Source organism: Penicillium daleae, assembly GCF_028827525.1.
Source record: "Penicillium daleae strain IBT 16125 chromosome Unknown utg000008l_segment0_segment0, whole genome shotgun sequence".
NCBI lineage: Eukaryota > Fungi > Ascomycota > Eurotiomycetes > Eurotiales > Aspergillaceae > Penicillium > Penicillium daleae.
In genome coordinates this window covers 643,193-665,557 of record NW_026623156.1, presented here as the reverse complement: position 1 = coordinate 665,557, position 22,365 = coordinate 643,193, and the positions used below count along the sequence as shown (strand labels likewise).

Below are 22,365 nucleotides of genomic sequence, written 5' to 3'. Positions count from 1 at the left end.
ACTATCTCAACCTGTTGCCTTGATATTGACTTCACGATGTCATTAGACCAAGCGATGGACATGACTCATATACAACCGAATGATATTGAGCCTCCTTTTTCATACAATAATATTCCACCAGGACTGTTGGAAATGGTGAGTTCAACTTGACTACCCTCTCCAAACCAGGCCCATTGCTTATGGAATCTGCAGACACACAATGTGGATGAGATGCTTGGAGTGTCCATGAATTATCCTCGGCTTTTTGAATTTCCATTGGGATATTGAATTATCGATTTTCAGAAAGCCCTCAATGATTTTCCTGTGGCAAATTTAAATATGATCTATTTATTCTGGAGATTCTTTCTATACCAATGTTATGCGAAACCCAAAACGCCAGAAACATGCTACGCATATCCGATCCTTATCTGCGATTTGATCAGCCTATGCCGAAGCACAGTGGCCGCCGTCAACGCGAAGATCGGCACCAGTCATCCATGCGCTGCTATCAGCGAGCATATAAACGGTCGGTCCTTTGAAGTCCTCGGGCGCACCTAGGCGTCCGAGGAGGGCGCCGCGCATCCAGGTCTCCTCCACTTCGGGTTTCTCCTTCAATAGGGCATCGGTCATGGCAGTGCGGATATACTGAAAATGTGCTAGGGGAACCCATCAAGTCTCAAGAACTTTAATCCAATTCTCACCCCAGCAGAAAGTGTGTTAACACGAATGTTGTGCTGTCCCCATTCCTGAGCGACCGATCGGCACATCTGGTGAACGGCTGCCTTGGAAGAATTGTACGCTGTACAAGTCAGCCCCTAACGAAGAGAATATTGTTAGTTCATGGTTCTTTTGTTCTACTATGTATCGCACTAACTCGGTTGGCAATCTGGCCTGACATGGATGCGATCATCACAATGCTTCCCGCTGTCTTCTGCTCCACAAAGATGCGGGCGCAGTGTTTAGCGGGGATGAAGGTCCCAAGGACACTGTGAAACACAAACCAGTGACTCGGTTGTAAACTCTTAAATACAGTTGTTGCTCACTTCACATCCATCATCTTTCGGTAACCCTCAATCGGATATTCGAGGGCTGGTACCATGTGCTGGATTCCAGCGCAGGTAATGAGACACCGCAAAGGCTTGTTTCGGCTCAGAGCACCGGCAGCAATATTCTCTAACAAACTCTTGGTAACTTCCTCGTCGGTAATATCGCACTTGGTATAGGTAGCCTGAAGACCACGGCCCTTAGCCAGCTTCTGAACAGCAACCCACTCGTCAGGACTAGGTTCTGGGAGAAGGTCCAGACAGGCAACCTCGCCGCCAGCTTCAAGGACGGCAGTGGTCAAGGTCATTCCCAGACCTCGGCCACCCCCAGTGATCACAACGGTGCGACCTGCCAGAGAGAAAAGGTCGCTAGCGGGCGCTAATGCAGCTGGAGTCTCATTTGACTCGGGCACGACCACAGGAGTAGTATGATCGAGGCTAATGGAAGGGACCATCTTGTTGTATCAGGAAACCGGACGGTGGAATTTGGGATTTGGGAGCCTTGGAATATTAGAGGATCAAACGCAATCCTGAGGTATTGGATGAGGGGTTGCACTTTATATGGGACAGCTTTTACAATGTGACTTTTGCGGCACTTGGTTCCACCAAGTCTACATAGGGCCGAATCATGGAATTTTGAGCTCGAAGAACCACAGTGGAACTTCGAATTAAGCAATGGCCTGTTTGCGAATGCCAGTTTCTCCAGGCTCTTCTTGGGCTAACAGAATGCCCCCGATACTCGCAGGGTCAGATGAACAGGCGCGGAGTGCAACTGCCTACGCTTTACAGTAATAATGCCATGAGGGCTTGGTTGGCTTCCAAAATAATTGTCCATGAGCTAACCTTACGCTTGGTCCCAACTGCAAGATACTTTGAGCCAGGATCAGCGGAGAAATGTAATATTTCTCGGGGACATATCGTATACACCAGTCACAAATGTAGTCATGGTGCTTAATACTTCCCAATGCGGAAATACCCGTTTCGGTAGGCCTTTGCGCATTCAGACTTTTAAGAATTTAGCCACGATCACCCAAACTACGCCGTGGCATGCCCAGGGCAGACGATCCGGTTCGGCCCACCGCAACACACTTTTTATCAACTAGATACATACACGAGGTATTTTCCTTGCTATGGATTCATCTATGCACCCCGCAATCACGGAGTTTGCCCGCTTCTAAAACACGGCAGGATATTCTGGGGCACTTGGGGTCCCCAGCTCACAAATGACCGTGGGTTCCGTAAACCTTGAATAGCGCACGGCGTTTTTGACGATGGAGTATCGTGATGAAGGGTTCTATAAAATGGTAGTAGGCCCCACTGTAATTAGGTTGCATGTGCAGTCATCTGTTCCTTTGTCATTCCAATCGCTCGAACACTTGAGTACTCACACTGAGTCATGTCATTCCTTGTGGGAAGACAGTTGGCCTGGGCCATCACGACCACTGCGGGCAGTGGTTTCTTGCTGTGAGCGAGTCTTTCACCCAAATGCGTGTAGAATGTACTGATAATTTATCGAACGAAGATTCGGTTATGATCAAGGTGTCATGTCCGGTTTATTGACGGGAGATGCGTTCACCGCAAGATTCCCTGAGATTGACACGACCACAACTGGGCATGGCAGCTCATCCCTCCAGGGAACAGTGTAAGGAATTTATTCCACTGATACTCCAAGACAGGATACTGACTTGCTCTTGTTGGTTAGGGTTGCTATCTACGAAATAGTAAGTCGAAAAAACACCAAAGACTGGTCTAAAACGCTGATAAATTCAGGGATGTTTCCTTGGGGCTATCATGTCTTTGTTTGTTGGTGAAAAAATCGGTCGCCGCAAGTGCATCATGGCTGGATGTGTGATTCTGAGTATCGGTGCTGCGCTTCAGTGCAGTGCCTACAGTATTTCTCATCTTATTGTGGGCCGTATTATTGCTGGCATTGGCAATGGTCTCAACACTAGTACTATCCGTGAGTTCTTATGGACGAGAGAGATTATGAGCAGCTTCTGACCATCTCATTAGCTGTCTGGCACTCGGAGTTGAGCAAAGCCGCGAGTCGTGGAAAGGGGGTACGTTGATTATTCTTGACGCATGGAGATTCCCGTGCTGACGGTGACTTTACAGTTGGCCATTGAGCCATCAACATATTTGGTTTTATGCTTTCATATTGGGTTGGTCAGTATATTCTAATCCGAATTCTTCTTACGTTTTTGCTGATCACCATTTCAAATTAGACTATGGGTTTTCGTACAACAAGAGTGAAGCTCAGTTTCGCTTCCCTATCGCACTGCAGATCGTCTTTGCTATTCTTACGTTCATCGGTGTTGTGTTTCTGCCGGAATCACCACGCTGGGTATGTTATCCATTATCTCATGACAGATCTCGAGCTAACTCAGTGACATAGCTTATCAAACATGGAAAGGAAGACAAGGCTCGCCAGATTATTTGGAGACTGCAGGATAATGCCAGAGAGATTGATGAGAGTGACACTGTTGTCAGTCTTGAGGTCCAGGAAATATCTCAGGCCATTAGAGAAGAGCAAGCGGCCTCGACCGAGGGATCCTTCAAGCTCATCTTCCAGAATGGACCACAGCGCTTTTTCTACAGAACACTCTTGGGCATGGGTGGACAAATGATGCAGCAAATCTCCGGAATCAACCTGATCACATACGTAAGTTTTATAGGATTGTCCAACATGCTTGACCTGACGTGGGATAGTATGCAACCGTGATTTTTGAAGAGTCTGTTGGGATGGATCACAATACGGCACTCCTGCTGGCTGGATTTAACGGGTCGCTTATTTCTTCTCCTCCTTGATTCCCATCTGGGTCATCGACAGGTGAGTTCTGCAGCAGCTAATTTCTATAAACAATCACTAATGGGCTACAGACTCGGTCGCCGTAAGCTGATGATGTTTGCCGTGACTGGCCAACGCGCCTGCATGGCCATTCTGGCGGGAACAGTATGGAATGGCGGACATGCAGCTGGATTAGTTGCAACAGTCATGCTATTCATGTTCAACTTCTTCTTCGCAGTTGGCCTCCTTGCTATCCCTTGGCTACGTATGTATTCCCGTAAGGTTCTTCAGAAATCTCAATCTCGGCTAACTCAATCTGCTGGTACAGTGCCTGCGGAGTACTCGCCACTTGCCATTCGAACCCGATCGGCGGCTCTCGCGACTGCAACGAATTGTATGAAGCGTTCAATGAGAACTCCCTGTTTGTTTACTTCAAGCTAAAAAGTATTAACCAGGGATTTGCACTTTCTTGGTTGTCGAAATCACACCCGTCAGCATTTCTAACATCGGTTATCGAACGTACATATACTTTGCTAGTATGTCCCTCTCCCACCACAACTACGTGCAACAGATCTAATTTCCATTATCTGCCAGTTTTCAATTTCTGCTTCCTTCCTCTGATATATCTCTTTTACCCGGAGGCTCGTAACCTTACCCTCGAGCAGATCGATCACCTTTTTACAGGAGAAAAGGTCAAACTTTACTGGCATCCGTCCATGGGCATGGCCGGGGACGTCGATGCATGGATTGCTCAGGGCAAGGATCTCGAGAGCGTGAATGCTCAACACGTCGAGTAGAATGATATCAACAAAGGGACAGAAATGGTAATTCAATAGAGCTTTCTTCGCTTGGAGATGCATCATACAGTATGATAGCCACCTGGCTCAGAAGGAATGTCCATACCTAGGACACTATACGTACCATTTTTCCTATGCCATGTGGGGCTTTCCTATTTGAGCTGCCGCCGCTTTTATGAGGGCGCTCAGAGTCAGACTCACTGAGTAAATTTCAGTCCGGGGATCAGACTTAGTGAGCTGCTTGGTGTCATCACGTGATGATCAGTGAGCGCTCAGTGAGTGCTCAGTGAGTGCTCAGTGAGTCTGATTGGATGCTCACTGAGCCATCACTGATTACTCAGATATTCATCAGAGGCATCTATTGAACAAAGCATGGCTCACCACCGCGATTCTAATGCTCCCGTCTATTTGAATGCAGCTGCACGAGAGGGATTTTTACGGTGTGACAAGGTGGTAGCTATTGATGCCAAGATTGCTCTCCTCACTGAGCAAATCAATAGGAGGCCTAAGGACCACAGCCACCTCGCTGCTGAACGCACAAAGCTTCATAGCCAGATGGCAAGCTTACGTGAGGCTTATCGGTCGTCATTTATCTCCAAATGGTGGGACGACTCCTATGATGAATACGTGGCGGGGAATGAATTGAAAGAACGTGACAGAACCTGTCTGTTTGACAATCTTCAAAAATATCTCCCAGAACGGGCACGTCTTCGAGATAATCTTTTCAAAAAGGCTTCCCTTGACAGCGATGCAGGGAAACAATGCTTGCATGATATGGTCAGCCTGTGCGTGGGTACTGAAAATGTTGTTTACTACCCTGGATTGCGCCCTGAAAATGATAAGTGCCCATATTGCTCTAAGGACATTCTTAGGTATGTTTGCACGTCACACCTGCATAATTTCTGGCCCCAAGAAACTTTTAGCTAATGTGGATGAAGCATTACGAAAAGTAGTCGTGCAAAGCATATCCTCCAGTGTAGGAGAAAGTCTCTAGACTCGGCACCCTATCAGCAGCGTTATAGAACCGGTAACCGAGCACATCGGCGTGTTCGTCGCAAATTCCTGCAATTCTGTTATCTCTGTACAGACTTTTTCATCATGAACATGATTGGACCGAACATTGCAGATGGCATCTAGAGCATCTGACGCCCAGGTGTGGTCTCCTGACCTTTCGTTACACGCTCGTTGCTCCCGGATTTTGCCCTTTTTGTCTTGGGGACAACAGCAAGTTGCCCGATGAGAGGTTTCAACAGTGGCTGACCAAACCTACACTGATGCACCATATCAACGTCCATCTTGATCAAATGAATGCAGGAACCAATTTCCGATGCCCTCATCCATTATGCGGTGAGAGAGATTACGGCAAGAAGAACATTCTCCGGTACCATCTATTTGATGGGCACTCCATTGAAGAACCGCGACCGAATTGTATTACGCTCAAGCGGAAATTGGGGAGACAATTGGAATCAGAGAATATTGAGGAACAAAAAAGCAAATCTCGAAAGCTTTGAGTTTCCTTTTTTAGTTTGTTTGTCAGCCAGTGTCTGGAGATGTTTTTTCATTCGCTAGCCTCCGTCAAGCTTTGCGAAATATCCTCACTGCTATCTACTGATACTGTCATGCACTCGGTCACTGTAGGCAAGCTAGTTGTTTTATTTTCCTGTATGAAAGATCTCTTCTCCACTTTTGCCACCTTGATAGTACCCATCGTCCTCATAGTACGAATCACGATGCACAATTATACGTCAACTACAGCTGGTTCCGCATCTATGTTAAGACATATTATTTTTCTGAGCAGAGTATAGTGATTAGACATATTGAACTCTTGAACTTGGTCAATGAAATTGAAAAGCATTGAAGACTATTGAAAACCATTGAAAACCATTGATTCTCTCGTTCGTCACTCATGACCTTCCAGGATCTTCTGCTCCTCTTTTTCGCTTACCAGTCGCTAGATCATATTGGGAAATGTAATCATCAAGTTGTGACTGAGATATGCCTTGGGTAAGCTCTCTTGACTTATCACCGACAAAGAAGCTGTTTTTATCGCTGACGAAAATAAGACGTTCTTTTATCACATCCGTAATGGCATCCTCAGCTTCGATAGTACGGAGTTTATCGTCATCAAGAGCAAGAAAATAGTGCTGACGGCCAAGTGAAAGATCCTCAAGCCAGCTTTTTATGGTTATTAAATCATTTTTACGGAACTTGAAATACTCGTGGCTTTTGAAAAGATAAAATACCACAACATCTGGGTTATCCCCATTTTGCTGGAGCCATTCAGAGAGAATCTGTTTGGCATTAGCTTGCCGGGTTATTCTGTTCCTTCTATTGGAAGGTGCATGACATCGCTTCTCCTCAAAACCAGGAGCCCACAAATTCTCGTTGTCCAGCTCCTCGATTTCAGCAGGGTGTGGAGGTAGCGAGAAAACGGAGGCCAGGCGGTACCCTCCCGGAGGAGCCTGAAGGTAGATTTCGGCCTCCGATGGGGCAGAAGATCGGGATGGACCATCATGCTGAGCGAGTGAACGACGATCCGGTGATGAGTATCTAGACTCTGATCGCTGGTCTAATTCTAAGCTCGATACTGAGAACGTTGACGGGTCGACAGGCTCGCGCGTGTTACTAATTGCGTCCTCTCTTTCGCCACTCAGAAGATAGTGATGACCGAAGAAAGACCTAAAAAAATCTCTCATAATTGCAAATGACGTCGGATAGGCTTGCGCTTGTGGATCTGAGCAATATATGTATCTGAGGAAGAGAAATTGTTTGGGATATCTGATAAAAGTTAAAAACCTCGATTGCTTTCAAGAAATCATCATCACATTACCGCTAGAGTAAATTTTTGTAATCCACCAGCGTTGGCCAGGAGGTAGGTAGCGTTGACCCGCCTCGAGTAGGTCACATCCTCAGACACACCTGAATTTGGCTCCAGATGTAAGCCGCAGGAGAGGCGGATTTCTGGAATCACAAAGTTCTTTGACTGATATGTGTTGAGACTCCATTGCCCTTGACAAACCATCCTTGTCTATTACAGAAGAAACGTAATGTTCGCCATTATATCGATCACAGCCATTCAATTCAAATGGATGGATATAATTGCGGACGTTCTCTTCGTCGTTAACTTCATAGTCAATTATTCCGATATAGACTTTGACGAAACCAAGGAAGTACTCTAAAAGTGCCTCAGGTACCGTGTCCAACTGACTATCTATTGTGCTCGTATCTTGCATTGTAAAGAACCGAGATTGCAGAATAAACGGTCAAGAGCTATTTCTTTGGGGGTCAAGAAACATAAAGTTCTTGGGTTGCCACTCCTCTTTGACAATTCCGCATTAGCAAACAGCACCGGATATGAAGGGGTGTCGGTGCTGCTATGTCGACTTCGATGTGGTTGCATTCCGCCGGATCTTCGAGTCCTAATGCTAACGAAATTTCCTGGTAATGGTGATCAAGCTTTGCAATCTCATCTGCAGTCACCCAAAATACAGCGTCGAAGGACGTTTTATGGCGCCGAGAGAACTTGCGGGCGATTTCTGTCTTTCCAATACCCCGGAAACCGTAGAGTGCAAACTGTCTTAGACCGCTGCCTGATGCCGTCGCTGTTGATTTTGAAGGCAGAAGCTCCGTAGCGAGGAGTTCCAGAATATCTTCACGACCGCAAAAGTCCTTATTCGCGGAATACGTGTTGAGAAGGATACAGGGCAATTGAAGTGGTTTCTTAGTCTCCGTATTTGACGGGGTGGGGTATATAAGATTAAAGCCTGAAATAGACGTTCCTTCCGTTGCTCTGTTCGATATCTATTCTATTACTTTGGGAGAAGGCCATTTTATAGGCCCTTGTTATTGAATTAGGTAAAGTTAAGAGGTCAATTGAAAGTATATAAATAGAACCTTACCTACGAGCTACAATTCGCTTATAGTAGGCGAGTAGGCGCTTATTATAGCGTATTAATATTTATCTACTACCCTTAGCAAGTTTTAATGACTTCTCGGGAGGCTCTATAACCTACGTTCCTTGAACCGTAACGCAACAAGATTAATAGAGTTAACTAAAGACTTGTTAATAAACTTGTTCAGTCCTAGCAGACCTTCACTACCCGTACTTTTAGTAAAGAGACAGGTCTTAAAATAGTCGAGATTAAGACCGATTATTGTTTCTATTAGCGCGTGGGTTAAACAGGCTTCACGGTTAACTAACTAGAACACGAATTAGCTTTCGTGGCTTTAAAAGTAGCTCGTTAATTAGTTACCTATTAGTATTTTTATCGTAATATTATTAAGCTATTTCTTAATTCTCTTAGTTTATAGACCGAGAGTAGAGGAGTACGAAACAAGATCCCTTTAAATCTATCTACAAGGTCTAGTAAAATAGCACCTTCCTAGTTAATGTTAGAATTCGGAATCTTGAAAGCCTTGTTAGTTGTTGCTTCTACTATATCTCGAAATCGCACTAGATTTGTTATTTTGTCGCCGTACCGGTGCGGAGTGCTTAGGAATATAGCGCCCGCGATAAAGTTGACAGTTGATCCGTACCAAGAAAACTGCTTGTTGGCAACGCACAAAGATTGCTTGACTATAAGGCTACCCAAGCTGTAACAGACCAAGAAAATCGGCCTCCTAGAGATCTAGAAAAGGCACATCAGTAAGGATACCGGATATTGGAGAATATATCCTATAGAATCCACTAACCAGGTCTAAATCGGATCCCGATCGCTCGTTACTTAAAACCTCAAGAAGGTCATAGCCTAGTATTAAGATTGGCTCCTATAAAGGCTTATTACCCCTAAATAGCGAGGGATACTCGTAAGCAAGGATACGTGCTCCAGCACCGAAGCCAGGCAGAGTAGTGAGCCACTCCAGATTAGCAAAGGGCTAGGTCACTGGCAAAGGTGTTCTAATACCTGGAATAAGAACTATGCTAGATTTAAGGATAAGTGGAAGCCTGGCTTTGCTTGGTGGTAGTCACTTCTTACTCAACGCCATTATGCGAAGGATCGACTTGATCTCGTAGTACGTGGAGTCGGCCGGTGGTGGCCGCTGAGCCCCTGGTCGTGGCCATAGTAATAGTAATCAAAGATACCGAAGTAAAGACAAATAAAGGATGAAAAGGACTCTAATTTTACCGGTGGAAGAGGAATGAAGTGGTTGGGAAAGTCAGATTTCTCAATGTTGTCGTGTGTGCGGGGCTTCCTCCAGATACATGCAGGTGCATATCACATGATCTGCAAACAGGTAATCATCCGAAAAAATGGATTATTACTACGGAGTATATGATGCAATTTGAGATTCTGAGGGACCACGGTCAAGAGGACTGCCCTCTGCTACCGTCCCCGAGTAATTAATATTAGATTCGACACTCATGACTAATTTCTTTTAGGTTACGATTCGCAACGGGCCGCCCCGCAGCGACCCAGTCAAGTAGTTCGTCTGGGAATACTCTACCCTTTTTGCCTAACTTAACGTTAGTTAACTAACTGACTAGTTACTCGGGGGCCAATTTGCAAGCCGATTGAATGTTAAAATGTTGACCGCCTTATCCTATAATACTGCAGGCTGGCTGTATCCCTCTTGTGGTAGGAGTACATATTTTGGACCTCGACCGAAGTGGCTTGATCATGAGAAACGGCAATTTTGCAGTGAGATAGGTCCGGTTATTCAAGAGCCTGAGCAATACACTCCTCGATTTCCGCTGGCCACTAACAGCGCTTTGTATGAACACTGTTCCTCGCAAATTCTCGTTTACGCAGGGAGGAGTAATCTTTATTTTGCGACACGTAACGAGTATTTCTAGGTAAAGCAGCCTATTCCATTAACGGATAAACTGCTCTAGCGGCCACTCTTACCGGCCAACAGTACGTGTATGCTACCAGAAAGTCTTGCGGGAAATCGTGTTTGACAAGATGTACACCGGATGCTCAGCTGTCTTGTACTTTATCAATCTGAGAGGGATTCTATCACTAAGGACTAGCTGATTCAATAAAAACCCACTCCGCCATAGTTTCGTGCGGTAAATTAGATCAATTTGGATCAGTAGCGCTCTGCCCGGAGTCTATAGATGTCAATAGAGATCTCCTGGTTAGTTAATGCTAGAAAGAACGTTGAATAACCAGTATGAGAAAGAGAGTCACAACGTTAATTCACCCACGTCTTTAACAGTACCAAAGCTATTTTGAATGACTTGGATTGCGCTCTGACAACTAGGTCTTTTTTTAAATCTTCCGGGATACACTCCGCCGCCGCCGGAATTGCACTTATCACCGAATTGTTCTTGGGGAACCGCTGTGCAATTATTCCAAGTACCTGTTCTTGGGTAATGTGCGTTGATTGATCAATCTGTTCAGTGAGATGGAGTTGCAAATGGTGAATACACTCCGCGAGAGAGGATTTTTTTGCTCTTCGAGCAATTGTCATCGCTCCATGATCTGCCGCTTGAACTTGCGTTGCATTTGAGCAAACCCCCCCCCCCCCCCCCCCCCGAAACTCTGTGAAGTAATTTAAGTGCTGGCTACCTGCAGAAGTGCAGAATTTTCTGATGGTTAGGGTTGCGCTTTGGTAGTCGATTTAGTTCAGTATGTCCGGGCCTGAGCGAATGAAAGGCTCGTCGCGGATGTCGGTCGAGATATAGAAGTTTCATCGCACTCTCAGACTACCTGGTACCTTGTCACAAGCTTCACAAAACTCGAAGGTTATCAGGGCCTTATGTCCGATGGATCGAATGTGTGTTTGCTGCGTTTCTAAGAACCCAAGACGGAGGGTGGAGAGTTATAATATTTTCCCAGTCTATCATATGAAATAACAAGAATAAAGGTTACGAATAGGTGCGTAATTCGTACTTCGATTAAATCGCCTTACCTTAAAGGGGTTGGACTAGTAGTTGGTTCTTGCTGGGGCTTGATTGTTAGTTCGGAGAGATCAAGCATACAGTACCCATCTTGTTTGAGTAGACGCTTGGCATACGTTGGTCAATTTATTTTCATTCTTATGTGAGGTCTTGAGCCGATTATTGATATAGATCGTATCTTTATAGGGGACGTAGTAATTAAACTGTCTAAGCGTTCAGCATCTAGAGTTCGGGATGTAGTGTCTTTGATTACAGTATATTCTGGCAAATTCTTGCCGTGGGTGTACGCAAATTGCTGGATCGGCTGTATCGATTGCCTAAGGAGCTCGTCCTTCCAGCCCTTCAGATGAGGGCAAGTCCAGTCGCCATACGCCCGCTTCACATGAGCTGTGCCATACTTTGCGATTTCCGACAGGAGGAGATCGATTACCGAGTACCGTGCATTATCCGCGTCGATTAGAACTGCGAGCTTAGGCATGGGGCTGGTCAGAATGGTAAGTTAACCATCCACGATGAACTAATTCCGGAGGTGAAGATAACAAACCTTGTCAGATAAAGTCCAATCTTACTCAGTTAATTCTTATAAAGTTACGTGATTCCAGTCACGGGGCTATTAGCACCACATACGTACTAATAACGGTAATTCTTTTTTGGCACATATAAATTGCAGCGTGGCTCAAAGTATCAACTACCAACAGGCAAATTGTGACTGGTGACCACAACACCGCAATACCCAGATAGAAAGGATTTTAGTATTAAGAGAAGCTCGCGTCCGCCAGATTCTAAAACTATTTTCATTTTTACCTATTATTGAAAATTGGAGGCAGGAAAGCTGAAATAACTTAACCCGCATGCGAGCTAGAGACACGCGCGAGCTGGACGGCCCCACCAAAACGCGACCGCGTTTTCCAACCCCCCTATTCAACAGCCTACCATGCCACCAATTCGCACTCAATCGCGTCAAAAATTAGTGGAACAGGAGGGCCAAATCCTACTTGCTATCCAAGCATTGAAAAATGGCGAAATTCCATCTCTTCGTGAAGCGGCGCGTTGATTTGATATTCCTATCACAATGCTACACAATCGGCTTAAGGGCTCAGTTCATCAGCCAATTCTATGCACTAACAGCCATAAACTGACTGAATGGGAGGAATAATGACTTTACATCACAACGAATTTTCCTCTCACCAACATCAAAGTCTTTTTGTGATTCGCACTGTAATACATTTGCCATGTTCGAGATATTACACTAACCATGGTACTTGAGGTCCGTAACACCGACTTTCGGCTGAGACGGCGCCTATACACAGTTGCGTATCACCTGATAACCACAGCTATCTAAAGGCATACAGGAATTAAGCCCTGATTAGGGGGTGAAGCAGTTAATGCTCTTGTTTCATTTGTGAATAAGAACAAAAATCCCTTACAAAGAACTCTTGAAAATAGTGTGGCAACTAGTCGATAAATGAAGATAGGCATGACTACCTATCATCACCAGATCAATCCATATAGTAGCTCTCAAGATATTTGCCCTTGGACTAGAAAGCGGACGTCAATGCGCAGGGCGGCCACTACGGCAGTACCCTATAGCCAGCCTTAGACAGTGACTGTCAAGAGATTGGCAAACTACTCTTGAACAAGGGAGCGGAAGCCAGTTTTGCAGGGCCGCAGCGACGCCACTTACAGTAACAGTGTGTCGATACCGCGGTTGATTTTGAGCAATGAATGGCAAAGACCGCGTGGCTCCGTCTCGCGACCGTCGCACAAACCCGCTTATCGGATTTGAATGCCTTATTGGATCCACTTCAATTCGGCTGAAACCGCGGTCTCTTGGCATGTCTGTACCCCCGTCCAAATTCAACGCAGGATTGGCTAAATCAACGGCGAGGCTGTCTTGAATGTCCCCTTGTGCTCAAGTAAGACCATGCCCTATCCCCATTGGCGGAACGGCGCCACGCTAACGCTCTCAGCCCCTTCTCTTTCGGCAACGGTGTTTTCGGCTCGGTGCAACGATAAAACACTGGAACTAACCTCTGCGAAAATGATTTTCCTTTGATAGTGCGATTAACCAGCGGAAAAGCGGGTCCTGTCATATAAATTGCCCGCGGCGAAGAGACAAAAGAGATAATTGATAACCCGTCACTGTGATCCACCAAAACGATGTCCGCCGTTGAAATTGAGGACGATTATAACATCCAGGAAGCATGGAATAGGGCTTGTGGGGCATTTGCGCAGACCACCAAGGTCGATCTCATCACGTCTCCAAAATTCACTGTCGACGAAGTCCTTGACCAGATCCGGTCTAAGCAAGATGAAGATGACGAGAAAAACAACAAATTCAAGGTTGCCAAGGATGTGATAGGCAAGACACTGGCATTTATCACGGTGCTGGGGGGTATAGCTGCTCAAGGTGCTAGCATGGTGAGTATAATCTTTGGTGGAACAGGCCAGTACTTGCTACTAAAGACCGCATTCTAGGTCTTCGCACCTAGTAGCCTTTGCTTCAATGCAATTTCGTACCTCGTTGCTGCCGGGGCTAAATACAAGCGCATTTTCAGCAGTCTAGCTGAGCTTTTCCGGAAGATCTCCGACGTATTAGAGCGCTGCAAGATCTATATGCGTTTGCCGGCTGATGCCGTTGACGTTTCCCTCCGGAAGATTATTAACGAGGAGTTAGTGTGTTTTGTCGACATTTGTGCGTTATCTATCAAGGTTCTTAAGGGCAACAAGTTCTTCACTGCCCTTAAGGTGTTTGCATTTGATAGTGATGAAGGCGTCAGCGGCCAATTGACTCGACTGGCTTTGCTGGTTGAACGCGAGTCTCACATGCGAGCAACTTTGGGGTTCGAGTCACAAAAGACTAGCGAAAAAGCGATCGTCGGAATCCGAGATGGAACCAAGAAGGTTACTGCCTCGGTGGACAAGCTTCTCACCCTCGAGAAGAAGAGAGACGCCGATAATGCGGCGCAGCGGCACCTGGGCACAATTGATGCAAGTCTCGACACACCCAGCGAGACTTACAAGGATATTGAGGCGATTTACAAATGTCGCCTAAATGACTCAGTTCCAGGCAGTGGAAAATGGCTTCAGCACGACCCGTTGTACACGGCTTGGGCAGATGTCCGACGGTCGCGGTTTTCAATTTTGGGGGTCGCAGGGGGTGAGGGCTATGGCAAGTCATTCCTTTTTGCGGCCATCATCAAGCACTTGCAAGAAGTCTTTTCTGAGGATTTAGAGGATATGACATGCACCTCCATTGCCTACTATATGTTCGATCAGCAAGAGATGAAAAGCCCATCTCTGATCAAGGCCCTGGAAGTGCTTGCATGGCAACTTGCCAACTCGGATGTGGTGTATCGCAAGGATGTGGGCTCAGTCAAAATTGCCGGTATTAATCAGATCGGGAGCCTTTGCGAGAAGCTTTTTGGCAAATCCTATAAGAGCGACTCGACATTCTTTATCTTGCTAGATGGAATTAACCAGATGGACAAGCAACACCTGAAGGAGTTCGTGCAGGTTTTAGAGGAATGGCAAACCACAGCCTCAATATGGCCTCGATTCACTCTTCGTATTCTCCTGAGTGGACGAACAGAAACAATGGACAAGATCAAGACTCAACTTGGAGACGGAATCACAGTTATCGACCTGGCGTCCAAGAATTGTGACGATATGATCAGCTTCATCAACGACCGAATGAACAAGATGGAGATTTTCGATGGATCCTCAGACCAAGTAATTGCTCTGCGTGGCGAGATTTTGGAGAACTTTACCAGAAAAACCAATGGCGATTTTGTCAACGTCGGACTCCTTTTAGACGAAATCAGCGGCAAACAACGCCCTAGCGAGATCCGAGACATTTTGGTCCGAGCGGGAGAAAGTCGATCGGACACGATTTTCAGAAAGATAGACAAGCTCAACGAGACGCTCAGCGACGAGGATATCTCTGATCTCAACCATCTGCTTACGTGGGTCATGTTTGCGGACCGTCCACTCACCCCCGCGGAGCTGGAGGCTGTGCTCTTCCTCAAATCTCGCGAGACTTCTCTCCGACCACTGACGGAGAGAATAAGAGATCACTATTCTTCATTGCTTTGCGTTACAGGCACGTACGTCCATCTTGTGTCCGATTTGATAGAGGACTACTTGCGCACAAATTCCGACTCTGAAGGCACGAGAGACGACCGGGATTTGGATACCGTCGGAGATGTCAGTGAGGTCGAAGTGAGAATAGTGCGACGATTCCTCGAGTCCGTCTGCGACCCGACACTGTTCAGCAAATTCGGGTTTGATGAATTTTTCAAGCGCAAAATGAAGAGGACAACCGCTCGGATCAGGGTGGACACTGAGACTGCACACCTGATGATAGCGTCGGCGTGCCTCGAGGTCATCTGTTCGAAGACATCGCCAAATCTGGATGGTTTGCTCGAGTATGCGGCCGCTCGTCTCGGCGAGCATCTCAAGAAAGCGGACCCTTCGTTAACGCAACCGCGGCACAAAATCGCTCTTGGCCCGCTGTTGGTGAAGATTTTTGTTGATGACGAGGTCATCGACCGATGGTGGAATGTGAGCAGTCTCTGGCTACGGGCTCTATGGATCTATGACGATGAAAATGCGGAGGTCACGTTGAGATGGCTGCAGGACTCTGCCGTCACCAAAAATATTTCCGAGGAGCAGAGAAAGTGGATCAAGAGTCTGAGTTCTAAATCCGAGCCCGATGCAGATCTCCTTGAGCATATTGGCAGAGTTCTTGCCCGCAACTGGCTCCAGTCTGGCTCGGTGGATGTTGCATTTAGGTTCAATGCTGTGCATGGGTACATCACCAAGGTAATCTCTACTCATACGTTCCCTAGAAACGATCAATAGCTGACTATACCTCAGATCGAGAATTGTAAAGACCCGAAGATCGAGAGATTGACTAACGATCTGGACGCTGAGCAAATCCAAGCCTCCCAGATAACAGATGCCGCGAAATGGGCTCAAGCACGGATTGGACTAGATTCTCTGGGCTATGAGGAGAACCGTAACCTGGCACGTACTCTGCAACTCTTTGGCAAGTACGATGAGGCTATTGAACAATTCAAACTCACGTCGACTCTCGCTGAGGATAACTGGGTCTTACAGTGGGGACTCGCAGACTGCTATGCCGGCAGGAACGAGTTTTCTACTGCTATCGAAATCTTGGAGGCTGCGAAGAAAGGTATTGAGACTGGAGCAAGAGGAAATACTGAAGAGCTCAAAGATGAGCTAGCGGAGATGAATCGTAACCTAGCTGAATGGAACAAGGAGCTTGGCCGAAGTGAAATTACTCTTGCTATATACGAGAAACTACTTCAAGAAATCCCCAACGACTATGACACGGCTCTTGCATTTATGACGCTGTTGCATACGCAGGGGAACTACCAGCGTTTGCTCGAGTTTCTCCAGTCACTGAAAGATTCTACAGATGCGAGCAGTGGCTTTGATCGGCGAACTCAGAATTTTCATACCCATCACTATCGGGATGAATACCATGAAGCTCTCTTTGCATCAGTTCGCAGCGACCGAGAGTTCAATCTCGTCTTCGAAAGCTACGAGGCAGCCATTACTGCTGCCAAAGCACGCGTCGCAGAGGGAAGAAAGGCTTGCAGGCCCGCAGAGGAATGGAGTGCGCATTTATGCCAGATCGATCTGATGCATCAGGTTGCACTTCTATGCTACAACAACAGCGCCAGAAACCCCGACCGGGTGGAATTTGCTATCAATCAGTGGTTACAAATTCTCCAAATTAATGGAACCGACGACTTGCTCATTGAAGGGAAACAGGCTGTTGCTCGTTCACAGCTCGCTATCGTCTGTTTCGAGAAAGCCCGACAATACCCAGACACTGCCGCAATTTATCTTGAGCGCCTAGAGACTGTCGCGGCACTCAAGAGCATGGAAGATCTTGGTTACGGCACGCATCCGGCGCGACTTCTTGCTCGGTACTACGCTCTGCAAGGAGATGAACAGAATACCAAGAACTCCCTACGTGGCTACATCAAGCTGAACCTTGACCTTCTTTCAGATGATGATCCACTCAATGACTGGCAAGGATACCATGGTCTGGCGCTCCATCTTATGTTCGCAGGCCAGGATGCCGACGCTCTCGCCGCTTGGTCATTGATAACTCCTTATGATGCCACGGAAAACGCTGGAAATTCCGGTTCCTCTAACACAACTGAGAGGAAACTCGAGGGACCCTTGAAAGACATCTGCAGCGGTGGCTGTGGCACCTACTGGACGTTTGCAGACAACTTTTATATCTGCAAGTACTGTAATTACGTCGAGTTTGACCAACAGTGCTTGGATGATATCCAGAATGGGACCATCAAGCTGAAATCTTGTAATAAAGATCACGAGATGCTGCACGTTCCAGCTTATGATCCAGTTGAGCGCCAGAGAATTGGGGAGGGCAATGTCAAGGTTGGCGAGGAAATCCTACCAGTCGATAAGTGGCTGCAGCGAATTTGCGAGGAATGGGGGATCACGTCGGCTGAAGATTCTAAACAGAGGGAAGATTCAACATAGGGTTTCGCGCAAGCCACTGTAAGGAAAGCGAGTGCATAATGGACACGTTCAGAACCTGAGTTAGCGCGGGTGAGAATGAGCCCAGATCGTGCGATCGCCGTACTGACCTCCTGAGCTGGACTACTCTAGAGGATCGTTCGAACGGATATTGACTGAGCCTAAGCTCGTTCCAATTATGGTTCTATCCTATGGAAGTAATTAGATCTTAGTAGGGTACAACAACTATACGGGCTGAGATGGCTGATTCCGCCCCTGTCGGCACAGACTTCGATCCCAAGAGTATCTCGCAACTGTACCGTTACTATGCTAATCCTTAAACGGGCCCGGGTCCTTTTGAGTATTGTGCAGGAGGTGCCAGAGTGCGTGTAGAGTAAGTCAGTCACTAAGTGTTACCACGAAGTGAGCTCATCTTTGATCGCTCATATTGAGCCTGCGGAGCATTCCGCCACCGACAAAGTGCCACTTGGCGAGGACCAGGTGTCCTATCTCCTACAGTACGGACATTCATTCCGTCCGGGCGATTATAGCTGGTTATCTACATGAAATCTTTCTTCTATAAGCTATAAGCGGCGCGAACCTTCAAACCCTCTACAGAAACTTGAGGGCATGTATCCGATTTGAACCTAAAGTAGCTATATTTGGCAAGAATCGCTCTGCGGTACCATTCACTTAGTGCATGGTTTTATGAAGTAGCGCTCATTAGAGCGCCTGGGTCTCTCAGGGAAATACAAAAAGCAGGATGGTTCGTGTTTGTGGAGAATTTTTTTTTTTAATTTAGTCAATGTCCACGCCGACTGGGTTGTATCAGCTGCGGTAGAATTCAAAAGAGATGATAGAATCTGGTGTCGAGATTGGAACAGGTATGATTGTAGAGCTAACCCAAACGAGGTGCACAATTAGTGCGGCTGAGGTAGTGGATTTCAGCCAGGACATCTCTCTCTTCGCAATCTGACTCAATCGATGTGAACAATTTCCTCGCCATACTTACCACATCGTACTGTATAGACAGCCACAAGCGGAGACTTCAGCAATGCTCTCTAAGATGGCTGCAGGCGACAGGCTCTCAGAGCTCTGGGAGACAGCGTACGACAACTACGCCAAAGAAACAGGCACCCCGCTAACGTCGCCCGATTTCCCGAAAGTCAGCACACCATCCGACCTCTCCAGTCGGCCGATATGCGGATCCGAATATCCATTTTCTTAATACATGATTGAATGAAGGGGTGCTGGGGACGGTTCCATTCACCTTGGAAGGCCTGGTATTGCTCTAGGGGGCTGTGACAAGGATAGAAGCTACGTAGATACTCCTGGCAACCCGCCTCTTGGGACTTCTGCCTAACTTCTGAATATACTTCGGGGACTAGAAATCTTTATGATCACGGTTATACATGAAGCATACACGATGAGCGGAGGATATATAATTTGACGGACCCAACATAGCTTACGGCGTTCCCATGCACTGAAATTTGTGAAGACTCATCGAATAGGTAGATCGCCAAGCGTTCTCGAGACAAGAAAGCTCTTTGAGATCATACTGAAGAATTTGAACCTGCCTTGTCTCTTCTTCTGCGCGAGAACACTCTCCATTCCCCTACCACTTTGCCATGAACCGTTTGCTAGGGTATGGGTGTCAGTTTCTGCTATCATATAGTCTAGAACAACGATACTCACGAGAATACACTTGGAAATGAACCATGTAACGCCGGTAATGACAAGCGACACACACACAAATAATATACCACCTCCAATCTGGGTTATCTTGAAGAAAGTCCACGTTCATGCCAAACAGGCTCTAAGGATTCCAATCAGTCAAGGTCTTCAGAAAAGGTATCTTGAGTATAAACCGCTCCACTCACCGAAACAAACATCAGCGGCAGGAAAATGAACTATCGAGATTTGATTACCAACAAGCCCTGGAAGTCATGGAAAGTTTCACTTACGGTAATCCAGCTAAGACGCTTAAAACTTGCTGCCTCGTTTGTGGAAACCCAAGCAAGCTCCTATGGAGTTGATGTTAGTACCTGGAGGAGAATTTCTGCAAGGTAGCTCACAATTTGCAAAAGATCTCGTACAGCCTGCTCCATATGGTCAAGCTTTACGGTCACGTCCAGGTCAATTCCGCTGATGTTTTCTTCAAGCTGCGATTTATGTTTTTCTTCAAATGAACTATTAGTTTTGACCACTGCGAGGAGTCTCTCGATGTGCGATTGCAGACATTGCCGGAGGTCTGCACGCTCCAGAGCATTCTTGGCAAGCTCATCGACTAGACCGTAACTTCTACCACGCTTTCTGACTTGATCATGTCGCTAGTAAAAAGATTCTCATGAATTAATGCCATATTTCAGTCGTTGAAACTAATAGGACTTCAGTGAACCTACCAAGACCTCAACCCTTGCGTTTGCATTGGAACAGGTTGCTTTCCATTTATGGTGTAAATTCTCGTGGAGGGTTTTTTAAACTGGGCTCTTTCTAAAGCAGCCATTAGAAGTTGATGTCTTGCTCTTTGAGGTTTCTTGAACGGAACAGTAGTTGTCAGATGGTGGGCTGAGAGTGGCTTTTTAAAGGCTGGTTGGAAATAGCACTGTATTGTAAGACATGATTTTCTTCACGAAAAGTTATCGTGGTCTTGTGTCGATTTACGTTATGAAGACAAAAATGTCACGTTAACCGCCCTCATAAAAGTGCCGTCACCGTATGGGTCGGGTCGCCCGTTCAATTTCACAAGTAGGTAGGCAACGAAAACTTTCTAAACAGATACATTACTCGTCGAAATAATATTTCAGGGGCTATCTGCCATTAACCATACCGATATAATTTCTGCCTACTTTTCTTGCGGTCCTCTGAGCCTTATTTGGACAGGAGCAGCTGCTACGAGGTACAGAAAGTTGGGATATGCTGTCTATTCGGAGAAAAGCTGGTTTAAGCTTCACTTTTTTGCTTGGCCTATCTCTAAAAACGCATTCGAATATCAAGCTATGTTAGGGACTGAGCCAGAGCAAATGACGTCACCGATTCATTTCTGATCAGTCAGTGGGGCTCGGTGGAGATTCAAGACACCCGCCCTCAAAATCAAGGACTTAATACTGAACAACGCGGTGTCTTGGCTGCCAGGGTAATCAAAAGCGGTTTTCGTTTTGAAGCAACAGAGGGCAGGTGCATTGTAGATCGAGTTCTCCGGTCGGGCTTGACATGCCTGAAGATGTAGAGTGACGAGAGGCCTCGCACACCACCGCCATCTAGAGACAACAGGCATAGACCCGTGGTGTCAACTGGGTCCTGCTTGCCGTCGTGCTTCAGTATAGTTTGCTTCTCCATCGTGGATAGAACACTAGTTATGTTAACTAAGTTAGTTAACGTAGTTCCCTGCTGATCGGAACACCTGGTCGTGCGGAACACCGTAAACCATCATACTAAGAATTTCTTAGCATTTAAAACAGTATAGTACAACTGATATATTCAGGAAATGATTATTTACTTCCATTACCAAAATTACGCGCCGATCGAGCGACGTAGATATACATACCTACATTATCACGTTCCAAAATATTTCTTGACCTAATAAAAATGTATATTATGATATATTAAACACCAAGATACTTTAAGTCTATATACCAAGCCTCGAGCGTTAATTTGTGAAGTTATAAAATATCGTATTTAGTATGATGTTTTAGGGTGTTCCGCACGACTGGGTGTTCCGGTCGGCAGGGAATTATGTTAACTAGTTAGTTAACGTAATCCACGGCCGAGCTGGCCACACGTCCGAGCTGGCCACCCCATCCAAAATCGCGTCTTCCCACTACCCTACCTAATTCAACCGCCTACCATGCTACTAATTCGCACTGAATCCTCGCAGAAATCGGCCAATCAGGAGGGCAGAATCCTATTAGCCCTTGACAATATAAAAAATGGCCGTATCAAATATATTCGCGCAGCAGCGGAGCTATACGATATACCGCGCTCTACCTTACAGACGCGTGCTAATGGCGTAGTCTCACGCGCTGATATACGCCCAAATGGCCATAAATTGACCCAATACGAAGAGGATTCGCTTACTGAGTGGATTCTATCTATGGATTCGCGTGGAGCAGCGCCAAGGCCCTCTACTGTACGAGAGATGGCCAATATTCTTCTTACAGCGCGTGGAACAATCCCCCTATTGACCGTTGGCGTTAATTGGGCATCAACATTCGTTAAACGGCGCGATGAGCTTCGATCACGCTTTTCTAAGCGATATAATTATTATCGCGCTCTTAATGAGGATCTAAAGGCTATAAAAGAGTGGTTTTTGATAGTGTAACGTGCGATTGAGGAGAATAGGATTCAACTAGAGGGTATCTACAACTTTGATGAGACCGGATTCGTAATAGG

At 46.3% G+C, this 22,365-nt stretch overlaps 6 protein-coding genes across 6 annotated transcripts; 2 read left to right on the top strand and 4 right to left on the bottom strand.

Annotated features, from left to right (window-relative positions):
- Positions 1–423: 423 nt before the first annotated feature.
- N7458_008887 (oxidoreductase, short chain dehydrogenase/reductase family) lies at positions 424–1,477 on the bottom strand (the record flags this gene model as incomplete). The annotated part of the gene is made up of 4 exons (XM_056912269.1): positions 424–624; positions 681–794; positions 854–965; positions 1,023–1,477. 4 exons carry the CDS (start codon positions 1,475–1,477, stop codon positions 424–426), a joined length of 882 nt encoding a protein of 293 aa, XP_056761118.1.
- A 941-nt stretch (positions 1,478–2,418) lies between these two features.
- Positions 2,419–4,607, top strand: N7458_008886 (uncharacterized protein; the record flags this gene model as incomplete). Its single annotated transcript, XM_056912268.1, has 13 exons — positions 2,419–2,486; positions 2,545–2,664; positions 2,725–2,743; positions 2,793–2,982; positions 3,036–3,082; positions 3,138–3,192; positions 3,248–3,366; positions 3,418–3,684; positions 3,732–3,805; positions 3,903–4,075; positions 4,139–4,204; positions 4,266–4,346; positions 4,405–4,607. The coding sequence occupies 13 exons, from the start codon at positions 2,419–2,421 to the stop codon at positions 4,605–4,607; spliced, it is 1,482 nt and encodes a 493-aa protein (XP_056761117.1).
- Positions 4,608–7,892: 3,285 nt separating this feature from the next.
- N7458_008885 (uncharacterized protein) lies at positions 7,893–8,436 on the bottom strand (the record flags this gene model as incomplete). The annotated part of the gene is made up of 2 exons (XM_056912267.1): positions 7,893–8,395; positions 8,421–8,436. The coding sequence occupies 2 exons, from the start codon at positions 8,434–8,436 to the stop codon at positions 7,893–7,895; spliced, it is 519 nt and encodes a 172-aa protein (XP_056761116.1).
- Positions 8,437–8,565: 129 nt separating this feature from the next.
- Positions 8,566–9,199, bottom strand: N7458_008884 (uncharacterized protein; the record flags this gene model as incomplete). The annotated part of the gene is given in 3 exon segments (XM_056912266.1): positions 8,566–8,609; positions 8,621–8,807; positions 9,062–9,199. The coding sequence occupies 3 exon segments, from the start codon at positions 9,197–9,199 to the stop codon at positions 8,566–8,568; spliced, it is 369 nt and encodes a 122-aa protein (XP_056761115.1).
- A 4,412-nt stretch (positions 9,200–13,611) lies between these two features.
- On the top strand, positions 13,612–17,997 carry N7458_008883 (uncharacterized protein; the record flags this gene model as incomplete). Its single annotated transcript, XM_056912265.1, has 3 exons — positions 13,612–13,872; positions 13,930–16,275; positions 16,330–17,997. 3 exons carry the CDS (start codon positions 13,612–13,614, stop codon positions 17,995–17,997), a joined length of 4,275 nt encoding a protein of 1,424 aa, XP_056761114.1.
- Positions 17,998–21,066: 3,069 nt separating this feature from the next.
- N7458_008882 (protein kinase subdomain-containing protein) lies at positions 21,067–21,312 on the bottom strand (the record flags this gene model as incomplete). Its single annotated transcript, XM_056912264.1, has 1 exon — positions 21,067–21,312. The coding sequence occupies one exon, from the start codon at positions 21,310–21,312 to the stop codon at positions 21,067–21,069; it is 246 nt and encodes an 81-aa protein (XP_056761113.1).
- Between the last annotated feature and the right edge of the window lie 1,053 nt (positions 21,313–22,365).